This window comes from Sciurus carolinensis, chromosome 1 (assembly GCF_902686445.1).
Source record: "Sciurus carolinensis chromosome 1, mSciCar1.2, whole genome shotgun sequence".
Lineage (NCBI taxonomy): Eukaryota > Metazoa > Chordata > Mammalia > Rodentia > Sciuridae > Sciurus > Sciurus carolinensis.
In genome coordinates this window covers 75,231,551-75,257,861 of record NC_062213.1, presented here as the reverse complement: position 1 = coordinate 75,257,861, position 26,311 = coordinate 75,231,551, and the positions used below count along the sequence as shown (strand labels likewise).

At 36.7% G+C, this 26,311-nt stretch overlaps 1 protein-coding gene across 1 annotated transcript in view; it reads right to left on the bottom strand.

Annotated features, from left to right (window-relative positions):
- Tox (thymocyte selection associated high mobility group box) overlaps positions 1 to 26,311 on the bottom strand; it is a 291,212-nt gene that overhangs the window by 114,162 nt on the left and 150,739 nt on the right. Inside the window, 1 exon segment of the mRNA XM_047559398.1 lies at positions 7,871 to 8,113. Within this exon segment, the coding sequence (XP_047415354.1) occupies positions 7,871 to 8,113 (243 nt within the window).

Genomic DNA, 26,311 nt, shown 5'->3' with positions numbered 1-26,311 from the left:
ATTAAAGAAAAAGTACAAGTTCCATATACCCGTACATCTTGAGCTTGATTATTTGGCATGTATTTTTTAAATTTTATTTTTAAATTGGTTCCTTTCCTGAACACTATTAAGGAGAACTCAGTTTGAAATAACATTTTATTATAGCACTAAAAGATAGCCTGAAATTGTTAACCTATTGAGTCCATGGAACTACTTATCAATATCACAAAGTAGTCTGTTAAGAGATTAACAACTAACCACACACATTTATTTTTGATCTTATGAGGAATGTTTCCAAAAGATGAAAACTTCATTTATTATATATGTTCAAAATTAAGAACAAAAATCTAGCCCGTTTTTCATAGTATTAAAGTGTTTTAATAGATTGCTTTCATGTTCTGCAGTATTTAAGAGAAAAGGATAATTTGTGGAAAAAAACAGACTGTAATTGCTTAAAATTTGATGAATTATGGCATAATGCTAAATAATCTTCATACTTTTTCTTCTATCACAGTGAGCAAAATTATGTCTTTTTATTGCCCTTTTCCTACTTTTGAAAGAAAGAAACAAGCCATTGTGGTATCCATTCCATTTTAAACTAATGGTTCCATGATTTTAAACCTAAATGGGGCCAACATCATCTTCTCAGTCGTGTCCTGAAAGATCTTTAGCTCTCGTCCACTGTTACATATTTTATGCATTACATGAAATAAAACACCTCAAGATTTTGAAAATATTTATTTTAAAAACAGCAATCAAATTGTCTGTAATCACATTTTCTGCCTGGCTTTGAAAGCTGCATTATTCAATATGCCAGTGGTCCTTTCCATAATAGCAACATATTAGAAATTCATGCTGTTCTAATACATCTGAATTCCTTGATGTACGGCACTCCCTATGGGCCCAGAGGAACACTCTTGCTTCCGTTTCATGAGTTCTGTATGGTACCTACTGAAGTAATGGTTGTCAAAACAGTTGTACAGTGGCCTTTGAATGCAAACTGTGCCATGACTGAATGCTAAAAAATGACAATAAATCTGAGTATATACATTATGCTTGCTTTTGTTGCCTGGAAAAAAAAGAAGGCATTTGGGAAATAAACCCCCCAATTTCATTGCCTTTTAACATCTTTTTTCCATTTTAAACTCCAGAACTGGAAATTCGAAGCATTCAAAGAAATTGAAATCTCCTTTGTTGCTTTTTTCATTGTAAATTTTCTATAATGTGTCATTAGGAGCCACACTCTGCAAAAAGCACAGGTTCTAAATGAATCCTTTCTGTGAGGCCATTCTAAAACTTTGCACGGTTTTTCTTTGTATGAAAGAGCTTCTGTTGACTGCACAAAGAACAAGCAATGGCCACATATAGGCCAGGCAGAGAGGCTCCGATGACTTTATACAAGGTTGCACTCTCTTCTACCAATCCATGATTAAATCCAGCAGTGAATGTATCAGAGTGGGAGGAAAAAGAAGAGAGGCGCTTGATTTCAGTTTGCAAGAATCAAAGGATTTTTTTAAAAGCCATGAATATTTAATATGCATTTTCTCATTCGTCTTTCTTCCCCAAATAGTTTTCTAGTTTCTTTTTAACAACATGAAAACCCCATCCGTTCACACAAAGCAACATCACTTTTCTTTTTAATGACGGAATAACATTTCCCCTCAAAAGAAATGATCTGTTCATCAGGTTTGGATATCTTCATAGCTGATTAGGCTTTGAGGGGATCGCAGTTACAACACTCAGAAGACCAAAGGAATGATAAGAAACTACTAAGTAACCAAAGCGAGAAGTTGAGTGAGTCCTGAAGTTTGGATCAAAGTTGTGTGGTCCAAGAGAAAATAAATTATAGGAAAAATGCTAGCCTTGGAAAGCATAGCAGAGGTCTGCTGGTCTTCCACCTTCTTGGGGAGGGAATCTATTATTCAAGGAAACTTTTAAAAGAAATCTAAATAAATGAAACACGAAAGCAACGTAGCACTGACTGGTTCCTGGCCTGCCCTGGCTCCAGCATGCTAAGTAGTGACCCACTAAGAAAGTCCAACTGTGCTGTAGATGGCATGGACTTACCTACCATTAACAAGCGTATCCAAAGCTCTCACTCAGGTGCTTTTCTAACCCAGACTCTACTCTCTGAGAAGTGCAGACAAATCAATTCCCCACTATTCAAATAACTCAGGGGAATTCTGAGAAATTGGAACTCTTACATATTAGGTCATGAATGGCTGTTGAACTTGGACCCAGAGAATAAGAACTAATTGGCACTTATTCAACAGTATGTACTTAAAGAAATTCTACACTGTTTTATAGTTTGTTCTTGAAATAGACTTTAGGAAAATGGGATCTTTTTAAAAGTGCCAGAAATCTAACTTGTTGCATGAGTCCAATTGACTACTGGATAAGGAGTCCCAACTGATCATAAAATGGCACAGGCAAGACTATGCAAGAAAAAAAAAGTAGTGGGAAACTTGGGAAGGAACTTTCACCCTGTGCATACTGTACTCCATATGTCTATGATAAATTTCAGAGGACAATGTAGATATATCATTCTGGTGATTTCTTTTTTTTTAATTCAAAAAAGGTTCCCATTAAATAAACTTAGAATCTATCACGTGCCAGGCACTGTTTTATAGATACTAACTACTTTAATTATAATGACATTATGGTATTAATTCTTATTATACCCATTACATTTTAATATTTTATGATACAGGGTCACACTATGTTGCTCAGGCTGGTTTCAAACACCTGGGCTCAAGAGATCCTCCTGCCTCATTTTCTTGAGTAGCTGGAACTACAAGAGTATGCCACCGAGCCCAGCTATACCCATTTAAGTAAAGTAAGGCACAAAAGGTTATGTAAGTTGCTCAAGGTCACATATGGTTAAGTAGAAGCACTAGGATTTGAACTGAGGAAGTCTGGCCCTAAAAAGTCGATTTTAATCACAGTGATATATAAGGACACTCAATAAAAGGTAAAGACCTCTTTGGTTAATAGCAGGCTTACTGCTGTCTTTTCTGACAGATGTGAAGAAGATTAAGGATTAAAGTATAAATAACTCAAAAAGTCTTCTCTCCCATGCATTTTAACTTCTTCAAAAGAGTCATACAGGCTTGCTTTTCTTGTTTTATTTAACCAACTCTTACATAATGCTTCCTATGTGCCAGCTAATGGGCTAAGCAATTTTTCAAATACCTTTAACCCCATGAGGTAAGGACTATTATTATCATCATTTTTTCTAGATAATAGACCTGGAATATTTGCTCACTGAACCATTGAGCAACCACTTAACCACTTGGGTCCTCCAGTTTTTGTTTGTAAAACTGGGATGCTAACACCTTCTTTAGGCATTGATTTTTAATTATAGGCTAAATTTTTTTATGTCTAACATTAGATATTTGTAAGAAACATTTATAATTGGTGCAGCTATATCACATATTACCATTAGGAATAACAAAAAAAGGTAAATACAAAAAAATTTACCTTTAAAATAAAATCTCACTCAAAATTGAAAATAATATACAATAACTTATGTCAAATAGTAAGATATGTAACACAATAATGTATATGTATTATGTATCACAATAACATCTAAAATATACATAATCTCTACATAAGAACTAAAATATTTTCATATCTTTTATTCACTCTCTACCCTGTGAAAATACTAACAAAGATATGATCACAATACAAACAGCAAAAGACTCAAATTTAGTAACACTGAAGAAAATTTGGAAAATGCAATTAGAGATAGTTGATCTTCTCTATAAATCTGCTAATGTTGATTTATACTCCTGGAATTTAAAACTCACAGTAAATTCATTATTTAGAATCTATAAATGTTAGGGTTTTTTTTTTTTTTTAGTTGTTTCCATATTGTATGTTACCTTGACAAATGTCAGAGGAGCACCGTAATTTCTAGTTGGACAGCATTCACATCCTGATTTCTATAGTCACTACTTTCCTATCTCTATGGGCATCAATAACCCAAACTGTACTTATTTATGATATATTTCAACAATTGGCAAACTATGCGGTGGCTTGGTTGTTCTTTAAAATTTTCCAAATTTATTTTTTTAATCAACACCTAAAAAATCTATGTGTGTTTCAGGGACTATGTGATGTTTTGACACACGTACACATTGAATGACATCCAACAGTTAGGCTGTTTGTGATTATGTCAAGCATGAGCAAAATTGTTTTAGAAAGGTTTTTTAAATAAGGAAATCTAATCAGGAATCTTGTACTCAAAGTCTTTCTTTAATAATTCCTAGTGCTTTCTAAATTTTTAATATGAAAATACAAGTGTTGTTCATCCTTAGATCCACATACTGCTGGGGACAATGTGAATATGGTTGAACAGCCCAGCTCTCTGTTCTGCTGGTCATTGTACTGGTATAGTTTCTCAGGTCCTCTTACCTAAGCTGGGACAGCAGGCTCCTGGGGTTGTCTGCAGCCTCAGCTTCTCAGCACTGCTGTCCATCCAGCGTCCTATTGCCAGAGGGTTTTCCTACAACACTGCTTTCATTATGCTTTTGCATTGAGTCTCTTGAACTTTGCCAATGGTTTCTTACAATCCATCCTCTCAAGCCCAGAGTTCTTTCATTGGTTTTTGAAGGCTTTAGTCAAATCTCCCAATTTAAAATACTCAACCTGATTTTTGAACACTCTCCAACATGCCTTTTCTTTCCCCTCTCTATCCAAATCAAAACCATCCTTCAGCTCTGACTGTAGTCCTGCCTTTTCACTAAGCTTTATACCCAAACCAGATAGATTACCGTCATCTCTTCCAACTAGAAATTGCCACTGAGGTCATGGTCAGTAGGACTGCATTTAATGCTTTTCTTGGCCTCTAATTGCTTCATGTTTTTCTCTAATTTTCATAACTACCTATGTTTTCTGTGTGATTTGTAAGCTCTTGAAGACAGTAGCCATGTCCTATCAATCAATCATTTGAGCCCTTGCAAACATTTAGGCCATGGTAAGCTTTCAAAATGTACATACTGAGGAGCATTCTGGTCACATAAAAACTCAAAACAGGAACTGAAGAGGTTCTTTGTTTCTCAAAGGAATTAGTAGACAAAAGATAGCTCCTGGTTCTCCCAACGCTGTAAGATTTCCATTACAACTTTAGAGTATATCAAACTCTGGCTCCTGGAATCCAGCCAGAGAGCCAAGCTTTGAAACAAGAATGACAAATTTAATCTCCAAATCTACTTTCTTCAAGACCATGCTTGCTTGAAAAAAATAGGTTTAACTAGACTGAACTTGATTAACTAGACCAATACTGCCTAACACAGTAGGAACCAGGTGCGTGTGGATATATCAAGTACTTAAAATGAGCTAAAATAAAGAAATTGTCCTTCAGTGCCATGAGCTGCATTTAAATGTTCAATAGTCAGAGACTATTATTACTGGACTGCAGATTACAGAAGAGCTCTGACATCATATGAAGTCTATGGGACAGTGCCAAAGCTCATCCAAAGGCTCACCAATGCTGGTGTCAACTGAAGTAGCCTTTTGCCTGAAGCATTATACACACGGACCAGTACTGTGAGTGGCCAAAATAGATGTCTACCTCCAGAACATGGTTTGAGAAGAATTCTGCAAGTTCCCCATCCCATGAAAAACCCTAACAGCATCTCCTTCCAGAATTAGAAATGATGAGTTAGATGCCTTTAGTACAATCCAAGCAGGGATTTCTTTCCTCTCTACCTTGTAAACTGTGAAAAATTCTAAGGGGAATATTGTGTTGAGACAAAAATTATCAAAGTCCAGTTTTGACAGTTGACTGGGTGGGGAGAAAACATAGAGATGAATGAACAGAAGCTCCTGACAGAGAGGAAGGCACAGTGGGAAAAGGGCCGAGAAGGTAGACTGCATCATGGTTGCAACCAAGTCCAGTCATGAGTGTGCTGTCAGAGGACAGAGTGACTGCTACAGGCAGCAAATCTGAAAAAATTCTAGATCTACCATTATTGAAATTTCCCACGCATCTCTCAAAGAGTGCTTGGTACATTGAGAAGGACCTCGGCATGCTAAGGAGACTGCAAGGTGACTAGGAAGGTCATTTTATAATGAAAAAATGTCCTTGAGACCTACATTGCATAATTGAGTATCCTATATCCTTCTCACTTGTAGCATAAGGATGGAGCTTGGAGGACAAAACTGGCATTTTATATCCTGACTGCATCTTTTCTCTCATTCATAAAGAATGGGGGTTCTGCTGGGCACCCTGACACATTCCTGTAAACCCAGTGACTCAGGAGACCAAGGCAGAAGATCTCAAGTTCAAAGCCAGTCTTGGCTACTTAGCAAGACTGTCTCAAAATAAAAAAAATGAAAAGGGTTATTAGGGATGTAGCTCGGTGGTAGAGTACCCTCGGCTCAGTCCTCAGTACTACACACCCACACAAAAATGGGGATCCCCATCAATGCATGACCTGGATGCCTGAGTGGGCTCATGACCCCGGGTCTGAAGGCTTAGACCCAAAGAGGAACTGATTATGTACAACATTTTTCAGAATCACATATTTAGCATGCTTGTTCAAAAAAAAAATCTATTTTCTATCTTATGTAGTCATAGTTAAAATTCATAGACTACATCTATGCAGGTAGAATATAATCTAAAAACAAAGGCAACGAAGCTGGGGTTTCTCCTACTGATGTGGTTACATATGAGTTTTCCCCTCTTGGCCACCCAGATGGCTGTCAGATTTTAGAATTCCAAAACTATCGTGGCATTCAGTTTCATTTTCCAAAACTACTTGGGGATTTCTTTTGACTTTCCTTTCATCCCATCCCCCTTATGTTCACGATTATCAGAAAAACCTGCTTATGAAGTGGCTCTAGTTAGAGATGTATCTGCAAATGATTTAGATAAGTGATCACATGAAATGCATTTTTTATCAGAAACAGTGTAATATGCGCAAGTTAATCAATTTGCTCAACGTGAACATGACAGCGTGTTAGGTGACTCACAAAAACGACGAGTTAGTTGGACTGTAAAGTGACTGAACAATGAAAATCAAAGAGCGCTAATTAAAAGTCACAGTTAACCTGAGAGGAGATTTTTATGACATGGTCAGAAGTTCTGCCTGTGGCTGTATATTACTGACATTTTTTCACTCTTGTAATACAGACAGAGAAATTAAGTTTTTAGATGATATAAAAACCAGAAGGAAAGCTTTTACGATAAGTCAGTGTTTCTCAATTATGGGATGCTTGTAAAAATACAGACCCCTGGACTCTGGGCAGGTCCTGAGAATTACACTTTTATACTAGTTTTCTGTGTGATAAGTAGTCCCACTAAATTAGAGAAGTTTCAACTGTTCAAAATTCAAAAGGACAAAATGTCTAATAAACTGAAACACTTTAATGGAGATGAGTTCTGATCAAAAGAATTATACCTCCAAAATAGAAATAAAAATTGTTTTCTTGCCTTCCTATGATGTAAATTTGTGAGATTTGGGAGTAGAAAATAGGGAGGAAATCAAGATTGACAGCAGTTCCTGTTCAGAGATGTGGGGATCTTACCTGTGGGAAGGAATCCTACACTAGATAGGAGATGGCATCCTTTAGGATTTTTTTTATCTGAAAGTTGGCAAGGCAGTCTGTGTGACAAGCACATTCAATGTTAAGCAGCAGTTAGTACTTTGGGTTGCAAATATGAGTGATCACACAAGTAATTAACTGATTTTGCCTTGTCATAAATATAAAATTGGAAAATCGTGTTGGAAATTTGTAAGATTTATGGAAAGCATGCTCCGTAGCTAAAAATGTCTTCCTCATTTCAGAATGCCATCATTACAATTTAAAGGTCCTTCGATTCAATGACTCCTTGCCTTTATTATGTCTCTCACTCCCTGCCACAAACAGGTATGCAGATTCTTACCACAGAAATGGAGTTGGAGAGCAGTGTTCCATCCTGGCCCAGCATGTTGGAGACGGTGATTTCGGGTAGGTCCATGTTTTGTGGATGGAATGGAAGCAGGCCATTGTGGTTCATTGGGTGACACAGAGAGTGGTAACCAGATTCAACTTCGTTCAGGTGTACCAGGGAGTGGTCAGGGAGGGATGGCGGAGTGATGGGTGGAATGTTAAAGTCTTCACTTTCCAGACTTGGACCAGGGTAGGACTGTGAGAAGAAAAGAGTGACATTGTTACAAATTTCATTGAGTTGTTCTTCCTCACTGTGAGAGAGAACACATGACCCTTTAATTTGGCAGAGACATTTCAAGCATTCAGATTACCCTGCTGCCATTTCACTATTACACATAGAAGAAAATTGCCTCAAAGGCATACCACTTCTGGTATAAAGACTGCTTCCATTAGGCGGTTTTATTTTTCCAGGAAGCTGAGCTCAAACAGATTTCAAAGGTCCCATTAAAATTTTCCAGAGTTTTAATCTAGCTGAATACCTTTTTCATGGGAATTGTGGGGAAGGAAGGCAATTTATAAAATTAATGTTTGATCGAACATGTTTCATAGGGCTCCCTACTGCTCAGATTATGGGATGTAATAAAAATGAATTCCAGAAGTCTGGGGCAATTGCTTTTGGGTTTTGAAAAGCTACTTGCTCACAATTGACAAAGGAAAAGTTACTAGTAAAGAAGTAACTTAAGCTAACTGCTTAAGTGTGGGTGCACCAAAAGTTTGATATAAGCATGCCACTAAAAGCTAATTTTATCACTAAGATGTTATCATCAAAACAAAGTGAAGATTCCTCTTGTGATTTCTATTAACATTTATTTGATCTCCTCCTAAAAGCTGATAAGTAATATTGCAACCATTTAAATTCAGCTCAGTCCATTGTGAAAGGCAAAATAACACTAATATTATTATACTACTAATTCTGGAATAAAAGCCAATCAGCAAAATAAACAGCATTCAAATAATAGCACCTGGGCCTTTTTCTTTGACAAACTAGCTTTAGATAAAATAGGAAGGGAGGGAAGGAGATAGGAAGGGAAAATTACATGAAGACACTCACGTCTACAAGTGGAATGTGGTAAAAGTTGAAAAATATAAACAACAACTGAATAAAGAAACATTGTTAGAAATTAATATCAATGCACAGCTATATTTAGCAGTTCTTTATAGAACAGGTGTCTCAATATGAAAGGAAACATTTCCGTCCAGATAATTCTTGCAAGCCTATCTTTCAAATGAAGAGAGCCTTCAGAGTGTTTGCGTGCATGGGTAACAAGGATCCCCTTGTCTAATAGCACAGAGCTTACTGAAGTGTGCAAGATTTGAAATGAGCAGGCAAAGGGTAGGAGCCAAAGAAAGTAGTGTAAGGTATTCATTGGGTGTCCAGCCAATAAGCATCATGCTCCTGCGTCCAAGTGCCTGGGGTTATTTTTTCCAGATGGCGTCTATTTGTCTAACAGAAAGAAAATCTTCAAGTTGCACTTGCTAAAAGTTATTCAAGTTTTGATATACTTGTTTAGGTGCTGTCAGAAGACAAGATGAAATGAAGAGTTACTTTGAACACCTGGAATTTAGACATGGTCTCAGAGAGGCATGTGTGGGTTAGTGTCTGGAAGTATAAGAAAGGGAGATTTGATTCATCCTTACAGATAATGTTTCTTAAATATCTAACATTCTGTTAAAAAAAAGAGTCGCCAGCTTTAAAAGTTCAGTCACATATTACCAAAGTCTTCTATAATGATATGCATTTCTTGTCTGAAAAAGTACGTTAGTGAACTGTATCAAAATTACCAGTTTGATTAAATTCTCCCACACCTGATATATTGCAGATCCTAAGTCTACAGATCTAAGTTATCGGTTTCTTGTACAGGTATTCACAGAAGCATAAAAGATGCCGGATGAAGAAGTAGAAGAGAAAGTATATTTATCAATGTCTATTTCATAAAAAGTAGTGTACAGAGTCCTTTGACTACACTGTCTTTAGTTGAACCTTATAATAAATACTCTTTTGTATAACTATTATTACTCCCATTTCCTTGAAAGGAAAATTGAGGCTCAGAGGTTAAACCACTTGTCCAAGTTCACTTAGCTGGTAAACAGTCAACTCAGTACATAGAAAGGGTTGGATAGATGATGAAGAAACTGTTTTTCTTACTGTGACATTTATGTAAGTGGATTGGTTTTTACTAATTTATGAAGTTGAATGATACAAAATTGCCAATACTCAACTGTCTTTGTTAAATAAAATTTCCTTGTTAAACAGAAATAGTATTAGTATTAGTAACAGGTTTTTCCTTATTCCAAATTCCTCCCCAGACCCCACCCACTAAAATTACTTATTATACACGAGTGGAGGAATTTGTAATTTGTTTCTTTGTCATTATTTCAATGCTGAATTTTAGATACATCTTTTAAGAAGTTAATTGGTGCCTATTTGAAACTTTCCTGAAAAAGTCACAATTAAGGCAGAGGTAAAGGAGGAAGCCGTTTTTAATTTTAGAAATGCCATTAAGCCTCTGAAAATACTAAGAGATATTCTATCCACGGTATACCATGACTTTATATTCTAGAGTTTCTTCAGTAGTTAAATCTTAATTTGTGGTGTTTTAAAGGAAGGTTTAATTGGTATCACTTTACATTCAGTGATAACAATTGTACTGCAATTTAACTAAGCTACATGGTTTATTTTCATGTAATTACACATTAACGTTATTTAATCCATGCAATTATATACCAAAACCACAGATTCCACAACTTAACCGGTAATGGGTAGTTATTTGGGTCAAGAATTTTAACAATGTAAGGCTACTTAGTAGTTTCTGTTCTTTACGTTAGAAGTCATGATGTGGTTATTTGCCATGAGTGTATTACAGCGTAATGGATGCCCTGTAAAAGCATTATGGTAATTGTACAAGCATCAAAATGTCCCAGAAATTTTTAAAAAGTTAATGCCAGACTAATTTTTAATTTTTTAAAAAACTTGGACATGAATTAGCTAACTCCCCAACATTGATCTCTATGAAATTACAGTGTAATTTTGAGTTTTAAAAACAATATGAAGGTCTTTAATTTAATAATAAAGTTTTATATTACAGACAATTTGCAGTGGGCAGTAGTACCATAAGATATGATCCAATATCTTCTCTTATTACACATGAAGTTGCCTGTTTAAAATTAATGTTAAATGTTTCTGAATGAATAAATAAAACAATGAATGAGTGCATTAATGAATGAATGCTAAAATGAGTCTCTGAGGGCAAGAAGTTTGTGAACATACCCGTTATTCCATGGGTTTAAATAATTATCTTATATCCCCAGGACTTTGTGCTGGTCAGTTGACAGGATGGTATATTACATTTATCTCACAGTGTGTCAATAGGCAAAACAAAACCCTGTTAGAAGAGTATCAGCTTTAGAAGCCTGGGGATGGCTGAGTGGAGAAGATTGTGTCCCTCTCTGGATGCTGACCTGGCTTGCACTTACCATACCATAGTGACACAGAGATTCCAGAGGATTTCTAAGGGAGATTTTGTGGCCCCCTAGTTCTCAGAAGTTGGCGAAGCCCAATATGTCCTGCAGGCAGTACACCAGGACTCCTTTGGGTTACAGCTGGGACACATGAAGTCAGGTCATGGCAGCTATTCACCCCTGGCCAGCAGTGAGAGCCTAATTAGATGAGTGGGCCTGAAAGGGTCCTCTGACCCCAGCAATAGGAACACAAGGGAGGGACCAGGGGCTGTGCAGTCAGAGGAGGTTTACATCACAGCCATCCAGTGATACAGGAGACCCACTGCACTTGTCAATTGATTCAGGCTCTTTTCTGATTCAACATATTTCCATTCCTCAAATTTCAGTTCTTTCTTCAACCCTCTCAGGAACAAAGATTATTTGATCCTTTCCAAGAGGGTCTCTATAGTCCTATGAAACCACAGTACTACATTTTCTTGGCCTGAGTTAGAGCCCACCGAGGAGTGAATCCTATGTCCTGGGAGGCTCCCTGGGGCTAGTGTCCAGTAAAGAAAGCTGGGGCAGAGCAGGTATAGACATTCAAAGGTACCATCATCTACCACATCATGACCTATATTGTGTTTTATCCATCCCGGCCAGGAGGCCAGAATCAAAACCTGAGCCTCAGCCATCGAATCTCTCTCTTCCCCAGTCAATGGTGAAAGTCAATGATGACCACCTGCACAAATGGAGAGAAACTGTTTAAGGAAAGTGGGGTAAAATTTAGGACAATATCTTTCATTTTACTTTAGATTTCCACCATAATAACTAAAGGTAAATTGAAACAAGTAAATATGCAAAGAGATTTGATTCAAACCATAGCCAGTTGACATGATCCAAATAACTCAAAATTATATGGTTGTTACCTAACCAAATTCTCCATGATCTTAAGTCTTGTCATGGTGCTGGTGCTAGCATGCATATTAGCACCAGTACACTAATTCCAGTATGGAGGCACCATGTCTTACTCTCTCCAGGAGCAGGATGCAAATGCCCAAGAATGTGGGGTGGGGTGTACTATCATGAGACTTGGCTAATTCTGGAAAACAGATGAACTATTCAAGACTGCAAAGGGATTTTTGGAAACATTAAAGTAGTAATTTTAAAATATTATCATCCTTACGAGAGTATTTTTATAGTTTTAAATAATAGACTCGATGACTACTGCAAGTCATTTTCTTAAAACCTTAAAAGGTGGTATTTGCACATTTAGCTTATAAAGTGCTACATCTTTCTCTGATGAGGAGGAGACAGATTCTGGACTGGTTGAGAGTACACATAATGATTCCTTTGGTGACTAATAACAGTCACAGAGTTTGTTGGAAAGAATTGCGGCTTCAGTGTCCAATGTACAAGTCTGCATCCAGGTTCTTGAAAGCATTTCTGAGGTTGGGTTCTGAAGTGAGTTTCTTATTCCTTGTGAGGCTCAGTTTCAAAACCTGTTTCATGGAGTTCTTAGGAGAATTAAAAACAAAAACATATGTGCAAAGTCCTATAATATGTGTTTGCCAGATTAAAAGTTCTCAATAAGGGGCAGCTTTGCATAACTATGATTGTTAATAGACATGCCATGGATTGAGTTGTATCTAAGAAAACAACAATAGACACCATGCTAGGGGTCCAGATGTGTTCCCCACAATGAAGGAATTTCCATCTATTTGCTATTTATCAGGTCTCAGTGGAGAAAAGTGTACCCCATTAATACATAATGCATTTAATAGCACCCCATAAAGAGCTAAGCTAAAGCTTCACTTGTGTTTTGATGGGATTAAATTGCATGTTTTACACTGAAGAATAAAAAGAGTGGGGAACAGGGAGTAGGCAAAAGATGGTGAAGGTGCTGTTAATAACTTAATGTGCAGAACATCAATGAATTCCCTCCTTCAGGGAGCTTTATTGGCAGGCCTGCAGCGCTGGGCTGATGAGTTTCTGACAGTCCAACTCCTACTGACCCAGGTAAAAGGCATTTGTGAACCAAAATGTCTACTTCTGAATGGGCACAAAAGCTACACATGCTAACACAATGGCTTGGACCGTTAAGAAGGCCATCTTCAGCAGGGGCATGGTGGCTCACGCCTGTAATTCCAGCAGCTTGAAAGGCTGAGGCGGAAGGACTGTGGGTTCAAAGCCAGCCTCAGCAACCTAGTGAAGCCCTAAGCAACTTAGTGAGAACCTGACTAAATAAAATATTAAAAAGGGCTGGGGATGTGGCTCAGTAGTTAAGCACCTCTGGGTTAATTCCAGTACCCCCCCGAACCCCGAAAAAAAAAAAGAAAGAAAAAAAATTGCTAATCAAAGGGATGAATTCTGAGCCTCAAACCAAGAGACTGGAGTTAGGAAAGTTACAGGGGATCCTTCAGATCCTCTTTGGATTGATCAGCTTGGATGGATGCCTTTTCAGCCATTTGACTAAAATCAACATTCTTCCTGCCTGTCCAACCCTCCTCAGGCCCCATTTCGATGAAAAAGAAAAAGAAATTTCTCACCTAATTTCTGGAAGATCTCATTTCCCCTGTCTGTTTAATTACAGACTCATACACCTTTTTAATCAGGATGCTTTACATAGTCAATGACCTGGGTATCCTGTTTACATTATGTTCTCTGTCTGCAATCCACATTTCCTTTGCTGCAGCCTTTTCTTATTTTTTATCCTCATTCTACATTATTGCATCTGGAAGTGGAATGTTAATTACACAGACTTTTCTTTTGACTGTAGAGAATGGGTGTTTTCATTTTGTCCAAATAGAGTGTCAATATATGCTGACCAGGAATAAATAATGGGAATCTTTCCTAGAGTTGGTCTTTTCTTCTCTTTTTAAAATCTAATTCTCTACCACAGGGGCCCTATATTTGTGGGTCTCTGTCCACATATTGTAATCATTATACCTAGCACTCAATCTTTGGTGACAGAAGTCCCATAACTCAGAAGAATTCAAAAGATATCATCTTGTACACATCTTTAAATTATGTGATGGATCCATGCAATCATGCATACGCTAAAAATATGGCTATGGTTATAACATTGTAAAATATGTTTCTCATCTAGATCTTTATTTGAAAGATAAATAAATACTGCTGCCATCACACATATACAGAATGCCTTAATTTTTAATCTGTAACATAATTCCTTAAAGTCAAAGATAGAAAAATGCCAATGTTTAAACATGTTTCATCTTCTATTATTGAAAATTCTTGTTGCATGATTCGAATAACTCAATGGAAAGCAAAGTGAACTGAGAAATTTACTAGAAAAATAATAAACTGCACATTTTCAGAAGTAAAGATATTGCAGTGTAAGGGTGATTTTCCCCAGAAGTATTTAAACAGCATCAACATGATCTCTAATTTCTTTTGAGCAGACCTTCAGAAGTAGGTATTTTTCAGATTCTTTTGTCTCTGCGTGAACAAGGGTTGATAGCTTGAGACTATAATGTATTACTGTGGAAAGCTTCGGTCTGTTACATAAATCATCTTCACACTCAGCAAGAATCGTCCAACAGTGCCATTGATGTGCTCAAGCCAATGATCCTGCAAACAATTTTTTTGTCTTTCTTCACATGTTAGACAATAGCAATAAATCATCTTCATTTAAAAACACACAATGTACTAATTTTTCAAGCAACAGTTAGCAAAATGAAATTTTTGTTAGAAAGCATAGCATTTATTTTATTTGTGCTCATTAATTTTGTAGCCCACATTAAGGAAAAGACAGTGAGTGCCTTAGAGGTCTGTGTTGTGTTCCTACTATGTGTAAGGCATCCTGCTAAGGGTGATTTGAGAAAAAAAAAAAAAAAAAGAAGAAGAAGAAGATAACATTTGTTTTAAAGGAATGAACCCGAAGAAAGAAATAGAAACTTAGGCTCCCAAAAAAGAGCAGTATGCTTGAAGCATTAAACTAAGTGATCTCAGAATGTAAATGATAGAGGAAGGACCTCAGGCTGGAACGATGTGGGATTTGAATAAGCATATTTACACTGATAACAGGGTCTTTTGCTGAGATGTGACATAAGTGATCCAAGAGGATCACCACGCCCAGGAGCCAGCCCAGGCAACTATACCAGCAGCAAGAAAGCTCAATATTAAGGTCAGCTCTTCAACCTTAAGATAATCTCAAGGGCAAGACTAGTTCCCCCCAACAAAACAAACTAGGAGTACCAGGTTAAATGCAGGCCTCTACTACACCTGGGGTGTAAGGTAAAATTTGCTTAGTTATAGAAAACTAGTGTGCAAAGCCAGAATGAGACCAGGAAACAGGATGCACTGGAACTTGCCCAGAGGATGCTTGACATTGGCTCTTCCTGGGGCAAGGAGTGAGAGCTTTGAACCTTGAAGTTGAGATTAATGGGCTGAAGCTTAGTGGATCTAGGGTACCAGAGACAAGCACTTGATTCAGATTGGGTGTAGGTTTGGCAGGGTTCTCTAATAGTCTGCTCTGGTGTCTGATAGACTCGCTTCCTCATGTTAAAGCCCTTAGATTTTACATACAGGGGCTCCTGTCCTAATCATTAATGATTCTGGAATGAAGACGAGGTTTGCCCTCAGTATTGCTTAGCGTTCTCATTAGTCTTCAGGCAGTATTTTTATAGGATATTTTAAAACCAAGAATTGTGTGTAGTTGTTATAAATAAGGGTCTTTCTCTGACTTAAAAAAATAAAAATCAAGTTTCTGGCAAACAAATAATGTGCTCTGCCCACAACCCATACAGCATGATTAGGGAAAGCAGATGAAAGGGGAAGAGCTAATCCCAAACCCTAATGGGGCTCAAGCTTGTTTTTCAGTGACAGGTCACCATTCCATATTTGCTGTTTAAAAGGGATAATTTAATTGCATTGTTTAATGTATAATCTTATATAAAAATGTAATCCATACTTTTTTTAGTCATCTAATTTTTTTTTATTTTTCACATTGACTTGATACATTCTGAGATCTAGTTTTGTATTTTTCACTTGACTTTATAAATTTTATAAATAACCCATCTTAATCCTTTTTTAAAAAAGAAAATACATGTGAAAAATTTACTTTCAATCTAGCCATTCAGAAACAAAGCAAAACATTGACATTTGTATCTTTCACAATTCTTTTTAGGGCTAGGGGTGAGGCTCAGTGGTAGAATTCTTGCCTAGCATGATATGACTGAGGTCCTGGGTTCAATCCCCAGTACTATCAAAAAGAAAAAAAAAATTAATGCATACTTGCTTATTTCCTTATGAACTTTTTGTTTTAAAAAAACAAAAGCCAGGATACAGAAGTCCAAATATGGAGCTAGAACTGCTATATGAAAATTTTAGGTCCTAATTTATTATATGTTGTTACTTAATTTAGGTCTCAGTTTCTAAATCTGTAAAGTAGGGATAATAGTATTCAAGAGTTTATCAGGACTGAATAAAGCAAAAGAGATAATGTACACACTTTGGGCAATACACTGTTTCATAAAAAACAATTGATAGATGTTAGCTACATTGCTATTGTTATTCCACTATATAATTTAATCTGATCACATAAAATGAATCATGACTAATTTTCCATGTCAATTGATACTATCTATACTATTGCTAAATGAACTGATAGAATAAATTGTAGAACATGAATATGATATTTTCATCAGACTGTTCCTTATTTTTTTCTTATGAATCATTGTAATGAATAACTTTATCCATTTATTTCCTTAGGATAATGTTCTGGAGTTCAATATTTATGCTTAAATGGACTTATAGTATGCTCAAGAGGAGATTTAGGGAAATCAACTCAGGTTTTTAAAAATTAAAATTCATTAAAGTTCAAAGACTGCTCACTTTTAAAAATAGTATATTAAAACCTAATGAATTTTATTCAATTATTAAATGTAAAAAGAAATCTGTGGAATGATGTTATTGGTTTCCCCTCTATCCAATTAGTTCAAAAAAAATCAAGCAAATCTTTTAACGTTTTAGCCTCAGTTTCCTCATCTACAAAGTGCATGACTGGGGTGGTACAGACAAAGAAAAGGCTGGTAAAGAAGGGGAGGGAGGAATCATCACCCTGGAAACATGTAACCACCTTATATTTACACAACTTGCATATATGAACAAATATTAATTTGCTGATTCTGTAACTAAAATATTTTCAAATATCTGTGTTTTGTTTAGTTCAACCTAATATTTCTCATAATAACACACTGTAGTTATCTCAGCATAGAAAAGTATTGACCTTAATATATCAACATTTTGATCTTAAAGTTGTAACATAAAATTAAGCCTAGTTGAACAAGAATGAAGTCTATCTTGGGCCTTAGATCTTCCCAAGGCCAGAGTCCTTCACTCTGAAGTTTAGTAACTTTTTATGTTTTCCAAGTCACTGAATCAGGCTCATTCTCACTGAATTGTAGAAATTAAATAAGATAATACAAGCAAAGCCTTTGCTCGGTTCATTGGGAGAGACAGGTAGTTTGTACTAGACAGCTATTGTTATTATGGACCCAATTCATTCATGACATCAGGTTAGGGGGCTAACCTAAACTTCCAGCCAAACAGAAGCTTCCTACTAAATTAACTATCATCATTAAGAGCGAGAAGTTTAACTGAAATCAGAGCATAAGAAATAAACAGCTGGGCTGGGGGTGGAGCAAGATGGTGGCTGAATAAGAGTGCCATCTTGCAATCCTCACCCACAGAGATACTAATATGAACAGCTATTCACTCACCAAGCTACCCTCAGAAACTACAGAAGCTGGTGAGACTACACAGTTCCTGGTGTGAGAAATGAATAGCTTGGTACTGAAAGCACAGATGAGTCCAGACTTCCCTGAAGGAAACTTCCGTACTCGGCTGCTGGTCTGAGAACTATCCTCTCCCTCCTCCCCCATTTCCTCTAAGGCCACTCTGACTTATGATTTTAGACAACAGAAACTCACAGTAGGCTTAGCCCTTGAAGAGTGGTCTTCTGAAATGCTAGAAGTCCAGTTGCATCCAGGAAAGCCTTCTCTGTTGGTCTCAAATCATGACCACCACAGCTCTTGTGAGTTTCAGAACAGGCTTTTCCATTTGAATAACTTGATGCTCAATCTTAAAAGTCACTCATTTAGCTTTGCTACCAACAGGATCAATTATCATAACTGATGAACAGGCAGGGAGGTATGGAGCTTCCTTTTTCAAGATAGCTACCAACTAATTTCAAATCATTTCACATTTTCAGAATTATAGTTAAACATTTTTATATTCATTCAGTGAAAGAATATACATTAGAAAGAAGATGGAAGAAAAATCATGGACATAGGTAAAAATTAAACCAAAATTTTCTACGTGTTTCTGGGAAGTCCGGTTACATCTGCTCCAAAACCGAGGAACTGAAACTATAAAGGGAAACTTAACACTATTAAAGGTGTTTGGGTGGCAGGTGAGGATATGAAGAAGGAGGTTGCAGAAAACTTAAGCTTTTTTTAAAGTCTCAGTGTTCTTATACTAAAAATGCATGACTTCTACTTGACATATTGATGTATTAAAGTTTTAGTGTTTAGAACTTTTTTTTTTTTTACAGGTTGCAGTCACATATTTATTAAGTTACAAAAAGATACAAAAGTTCAGTCTATAGCCTTTATGGATCTACAACACCTTCTAAAAATGTAAGCATATACACAAAAGTAACAAACTTCTTTTAGTGCTTGGGAAACAAAGTTACAGTAGACAAGTGACATTGTTCAGTGTATTACTATTATTCATGTGAAATGCTACACTTATGTTTTGGGCATTGTTTTGGGACAGGTTTATCAGAAAAAAAAATATAGCCTGTTATAATTTCAAATTTTATCAGGAAAGATCATTTATGTTTCCATGGTTGTTCACATGCTAAAGAAAAAGAATTCAAAATACATTGTGAGCAAGCCAAAATGCTAATTTCAAAATGTTTCTAATGCCACTGCCTAGCTTGTCAGGCTACGTACTAGAGCTTTATACCTCTTTTCCATCACCTAAATATCTTGGCATCCCTCAACATTTTACCAATGAGCAAACAATGCTCCAAATGGAGCTTGATGTTTTAAGAATCTATTTTTTACCACTAATGCTCTTCCATTCAGATATTTTCATAATTTTTATCTGATATACTTTCCCCTAATGTTTGAAAAAACATACTGTTAAGCAATTATAATAACATTCTCCAGCATACCCAGCAACAAACATTCATTTCCTGAAATAAAAAATGAGTCTTATATTCACAAATCCCACAGCTTGGAAATGTGTATGATACACAACATTTAACCTGTCAGCAGCCTCATTAGTGTCAATGAGTAGAAACTGGCAATCAGTAGATGGTGAGCTTTACATGTGTTTATGTTTTAAAATGTTCCTAAAATAGCTCTGCTGGTGAGGTTGATAGAAAACACTTATACTGGACAAATAAATTTCAGCTTTAATTTCATGATATATTTACATTTTTTAGGAGTTCATATTTCTTATGGAGATGGTCATTTATAATCAACAGAGTCAATACACAGCTATAATAATAATAATAATAACAACAATAATAATCATAATAATGAAGGCTGAGTGGGTAAGGATTCAATTATTCAACCACACCAATACACAAATGATCGAGAAAATATGCAGGACTGATGTGTGTTTAATAATCATGAGAACAAATATATGTATATATTTGTATGGTGCCTGTATTCAGTATCCATATAGCTATTAAGACATTTTTATAAACTGTAAGAAATATGTGAGCTATTTCAAGATATAATGCTAAAAAACAGACTTCCATGTAAGAAGCCAATTTAGGAAGAAAACAACATAAACAATAGTAACTTGTGTGCTCAAGTGAAGCATCTTTTTAATTTTGAGTAATGAAGATGTCAAGCCAAATGCTAGAGTAGTTTAACTTAATTAGGTGGCCTATTTTTCCAGGCATCCTTTCATTTCCCATTGAAAACTCAGCTCGTATGCAAGGCAACAAGAGCAATTTTGTCTGTAATGAATACCTCCGGGACTGCACAGAATAATCATTTGAATGTTACACTGAAGACTGGTTTGAGTAACTAGTCTGGCCTTGTTAAGATGCCAGACTTTGTTGAACTAAACTAGATTACTCAAAGCATGGCAACTTTATCATTTTATTGGGCCAATGGTCAAAAAGTCAAGTTGACTTTACTCCTGAAATTTCTCCAAAAGGAACCAATCTAAAAGTAATTGGTCTAATTTATAGTTCAAATTTATGTCACAATCATGGACATTTTATGGCCCATAGTAAAAATATTTTGTTTTCAAAATTGCTCTTAAAAATATTATCCTTTCTAGGCTCTTTTTGTTATACCTCATTTACACTCTGACCTGGAGAATTTTTTCATTAGGAAAACATGCAATCACAAGGTAGAGAGTCACTGATATGTTTGCAAATTTAAAAACATAATTTTAAACTGCAGATTCGAGAGAATATTGTACAAAAAAGAACTTAGAGGGTCCTAGTGGTTCCACTTCCATGGTACTGCTGTTTGTAAACAATGTGCTAGTGTTGTAATATAATTGCCTATTATTATATGGTTTATTATCACATTAACTCATCAAGTCTTGTCCTTGAAATGAGTCTCAGGCAGAGGGAGTACTGGAGCCTTACATCAATGTTTCGAAACTTTGATGTCCAGATAAGGGGTACTACCGCAGTGAATCAAGCGATTCTAGATTTCCCAAATGCCTGCAACATAGGCTAAGATTTGTTGCAAGTAGAAAGCTCCAAGAATTGGTGTGGCAAAAAAGTACACAAAATATTTTAATTAATTTCCTCATTTTTCTGCAAGTAATGCTGTGTAACTCTGATAGGTGAGCCACTATTTGAGAAACAGGAGATCCAGAGAAATGCAGGAGCAAGACCCATCTTTAAAAGCTCACAGTCAGGTGGGCAAGACAAGGATGTCCTTGCAGACCCTCACATGCCACGTGTCACAGAGGGGCAGGTGCACACCCCAGTGCTCTTCCCTGTAGACACTGGCAAGGTCTTGCAGTGTGGACCATCTGGTAATAGTGAGGAGAAATGGAATGGTGGAAATGAGAAGATAAGAGGAGTTTATTAGAAACTGAGGCCCAGAAGTAAGGCAGTAATTGTGGAGATGGAAATAGAGGAAAGAGTAAAAAGATATGAAGAAAAAAGTAGAATCCTCTCTGTCTGGATTTCACTAGCCTCTGAGTGGTAAGGGAGACTCTCTGAGGTTCCATCTTGGGTGACTGGGTAGGTGGTATTAACACTTATGACTAAAGGCATAAGGGAAGAAGAACTCTGGGGAGGGGTGGCAAGGAAGTAGGTGGTAGAAGAGGTGAAGAATTGCATGTTGATGAACTGATGTGTTAAGTCTGAGCTGATGTCAGGGACAGGTGCCTAGTGGGGTTTGAAATCCAACCTGAAACTCAAGAAAGAGCTGCCCTAGATAGACAGATGCTCTTTAACTTTTATAATCAAAATGAACTGTATGAAACGTATGTGAAATGGTCCTTTGTGAGATTCTAGGAAAACATGATGTTGCTATATTTTTATCATGTTAATCAGTTTCTCATTGCTATAACAAAATATCTGAGCTAACTAACTTATAAAGAGAAAGGGTTTATTTGGGCTCATGGTTTTAGAGTTTCCAGTCGATGATTGGACAGATCTCTTGCTTTTAGTCCTCTGGTGGGCCTGCCAGATGACAAAGGTGGACAGCACACTGTGGAGAAAGGTGCTCAACTCAGGGCCAGGAATCTGAGACACAGGACAGGACTGGGGACCCATGGTACCTTTCAAGGGCATGTTCCCAATGCCTGAAGAATATCCCACTGGGCCCCACTCCCTAAAGATTCCACTACCTCCCAAGGGTGCCACTATTTGGAGCAAGCCTTTAACACAAGGACCTTACCCAAACTATAGCATTTATCATTTGTTACTTTTAATCTCAAGATTTGAGGAACGAGGTAAGAAACAGAAGTCCAGTGGAGGTTGATAGTGAGGAAGAAGCAAAGAGTGATCACAAACTAAGAATAACCTATTTGATGACCACGGGCCAGGGAACATAATGTCCAGGGTTTACTAGGATTCTCAGAATTAACAACACAAATTCCTTCAAGATTAAATGACAATTGTTTATAGAAGGAGGAAGAAAAGGAAGGAGGAAGAAAGGAGGTAGGGAATGCAGGAAGCAAGGGGGAGAGAAAGAAACAAAACAGATCTAACTGGTTTAGGCAGTGAGGCCCGAGGCCTGGGAGGAGATGATTTATTGAAAACCCTGGTTCAGTCATGTATAAGCTTTTCCATTACCTAGCACTGGAAAATTCACCTGACTTCCCCCTATTTCTTGTATAAAAAAGATCAGTCCTAGTCAGGCATGGTGGCACATGCCTGTGATCTCAGCAACTCGGGAAGCTCAGGGAGGAAGATCACAAGTTCATGGCCAGCCTCAACAACTTAGTGAGGTCCCTAAGCAACTTAGTAAAACCCAGTCTAAAAACTAAAACAAAACAAAACCAACCAACCAACCAAACAAACAAACAAACAATAACTGGGGATGTGGTTCAGTTGTTAAGCACCCCTGGGTTCAATCTCTGGTACCAAATTGGAAAAAAAAAAAAAAAAATTCAGTTCTTCTACCATCTTTCCACACAATACCACCTCTGAGAGGGTGGTGAAAGCCTGGCAAAACAGACTTCCTTCCTGAGTCCACAGGACTGGAGCACAATGCTGCCCAGGAGAGCAGAAAACAGAGAATGCACAGGCACCTGTGGAGAGCCAGTCTTAGAACTGCCACAGAAGAAAGACTAAGGAAAAGCAATGGCATATATTCAAAACTAAAAAGTAAAAATAAAAAAGGAAGAGAATTCTTGTTTCCTTTGATGAATTTAGTTCAGGTAGAACATTGATACCTGAGTATAGTCACTATGAGGAAATATAGAAGGGTCTATAAAGACTCTAGGGGAAGAGAAGGGATTGAGATTTTAGGGAGAGCAGAGGACCCACAGCTCCTGTACCTGAGTGAACTGAGAAGATTCTGGTGGGAACACAGTTGTGGGGGCAAGGAAGCCCAAGTTCCTTCTGTCTTCTCATGCTCTTTGGCACACTGGTCTAGATATTTTTAAAAACAAATTTTTTGCATATCTTTAAGATATGCAACATGATGTTGTAAGACACATATAGACAAGTAAAATGGTTACTATAGTGAAATAAATTAACATATCCATCATTTCACATAGTTACCATTTATTTGTTCATTGTGCATGTGTATGTGTGTGTGTGTGTGTGTGTGTGTGTGCGCGCGCACGTGGCAAGAGCAACCAAAATCTACTCTTTTAGCAAAAATTCCAAATACATTATTATTCACAGTCCTCATGTTGCATGGTAGATCTCTAGACTTGTTCATATTATCTGCATTTGTGACATTTTAGCCTGGGTGTCACCTCAATCAAACATGACAGATTAAGAAGGAGAAGGGAGTGAGTCCTTGAGGGGGCGTTGCCTTTATTTTCCTCTGTCTTGCCTTTCATTAGCCCACTCACATTGTCCCAGACACGATACTGGAAGGATCTTGCAAAGTTCATGAGCTATTAAGCAACATGGTCCCTTTAGACAGGGTTTGGAAACATACAAAGAAATCTTGCATTGCATGGTTCACATTTTATCCAGAGCAATAAAAAAAAAAAAAAAAAAAGTTAAATGGTGTTTAAGGTACTGAATGGCCAGTACAGTTATAGCTATTACAGGGAAAAAATAGTCAATATTCCAAGAATGGCGCCAGAGTGCAGTGGAAATGTTATGGGTTTTTATTACATACTTGTCAGTCTTATTATGGAGTGGTATATTCAATTTAAAAGCTGCCTATCAATTACAAAGCTATATGCAAAAAAATTTTTTAAGGATTTGTATACACTAGCTTAAGAAGTATAGAATGCCCACTACACAGAGGGCCAAAGAGCCCTTTGGGACCATCTAAAAGAATATCATTAATTTTTACAGTGTACTTTCATTTCTGGAGCAGTTCCAACATTGGCTTTCTATAAAAATCATTTCAAGTTTAGAATTATGCTATATGCTTGCAGCAACATCACAGGAACAGTAGTGCACCATATGTTGCTACTTAGCAACTTAGTCTATAAGTCCCAAAGCATGTACTGATTTGAAAATTGAACAGGAATTATAATTGTTGAGTGATGCTATGAGGCAAGTTGTCTTGGATTACTAAACTATGCAGATGTTTGATGTTATGTAGGAAAAGGAACAAAACTATTTTCCTTTTTCCTACAGGATGACTAAAATCTTATTTATGGCTGCCTAAAGGGGTAAATTGATTAAAATTTCCTAAAAGAATACCAGGTAATGAATTCTTGAACACACTATATTACAGTAAACAAAAGGAATGTTAAGTGAAAAATTTAGCAAGGGCCATTCAACTTATGTAATTTGTGGAGTTTATTCCCCTCTGGGGTATGCATTATCTTACATTAGTCTAATTTTTAAAATAGCTCTTTCTAAAAACATTTTTATATATGTTGCATTATTAAAAATAGTTTGCTTATGGCTCACAAACCTGCCATATCTTTAAAAAAACATAAAGGTATTTGGAACTCTTTACTCCTTTTATATAAATTATCACTGGTATTTGAAATATTCTTAGTAACTCTTGACTGAAATATTAAGAAAAAATAACTTCAGTTGTTTGATTTCAGTAAGGGCTGAATATTACCCATTGTATTTGAATTTAGAAATATAAGGAGCTGTGTTATTATGATGCATATGTTCTGAATTTCCAATCCTTTATCCAAAACTCTTTAAGACGGACATAATGATTCTCTGAAAGGGAGCAGCTGTTTTATAGCAGTAATCATTTATTGAGTTTGTGTTTCTACTGTTTCAAACAAATTCAATTAGCCCTTACACTTCAAAACCCTAAAGGCACCGATGAGATGGTACCGGGTTGCTTTAATCTAATAGTAATACTAAACTTGTCAGTACGGTTTTGGGATTGATGGTTAGAAGAAAATTAATAGTAACATTTTTCATTTTTTAATCAAACAGTCCTATTCAGAACTACCTATGGATCTTGGAGGCCACTTAGCCAAATGAATTCAGTTGAGTAAGAATTTGAAATGCAAAGCCTGACTTTCCAAAGGTATCCTTAGAATGATCGACTCAACTAAATGGAAGGAAACCTAGTGGGGATCTTTGAACTTGATGATGGCCTCTTCAGTCAAACAATATAGTGTAATGTCCAGAAGGTCCATCACAGAAGGCAGTGGTCATAATGACTTGTAAATTAATGCAAAGTTCATGGAGATGCAGGCCTGTCTGTTTTGAGTTAAGTATGAGGCATTTTGCTACTGGAGCACACCCCCAACAGATAGATTAGATTTAACTCCTTGACAACCACCATGAAGAAAAATAGTTTCATACTACTCTCTGCCTCCTCCCCCCAGTTATCAGATCTATTTAGGCAGATAAATAGGCATTGAAAACTACTTACTGTGTTAGAATTTACACTATGGTGACTGATATGTAAAATTCCAAGCCAGTTTCACTCTTACAGAAAAAAGTTGGTTCATCCCACAAAATGTTCCTATGAACTCTCCCTACCTCTCATTTATTTTTGCTTACAATGTTCCTATATTTTATGTTTTACTGGCACTTGAGGGCAGTTATAATTTTGTTTTAAATGCCCTCTCTGGATGAAGGCCCTGGTCTTAAGTATTCAAAACTATATAGACAAGCATTTATTTTCATAAATGTAACCATTTACATTCTCATTGGACATTTGTTGTCACTTCTCATGATTAAATGCCTTGTCAACCATTCCCAATGAAATGGATACAAAGGCACCTTTGAAAGGTTTCAATCACATGCTGCTTTGGGGACTGAAAACCTCTCCCCTAATACTCCCACTAAGCCCCCCAGAAAATCCTAAAGTCAGTCTTCTAG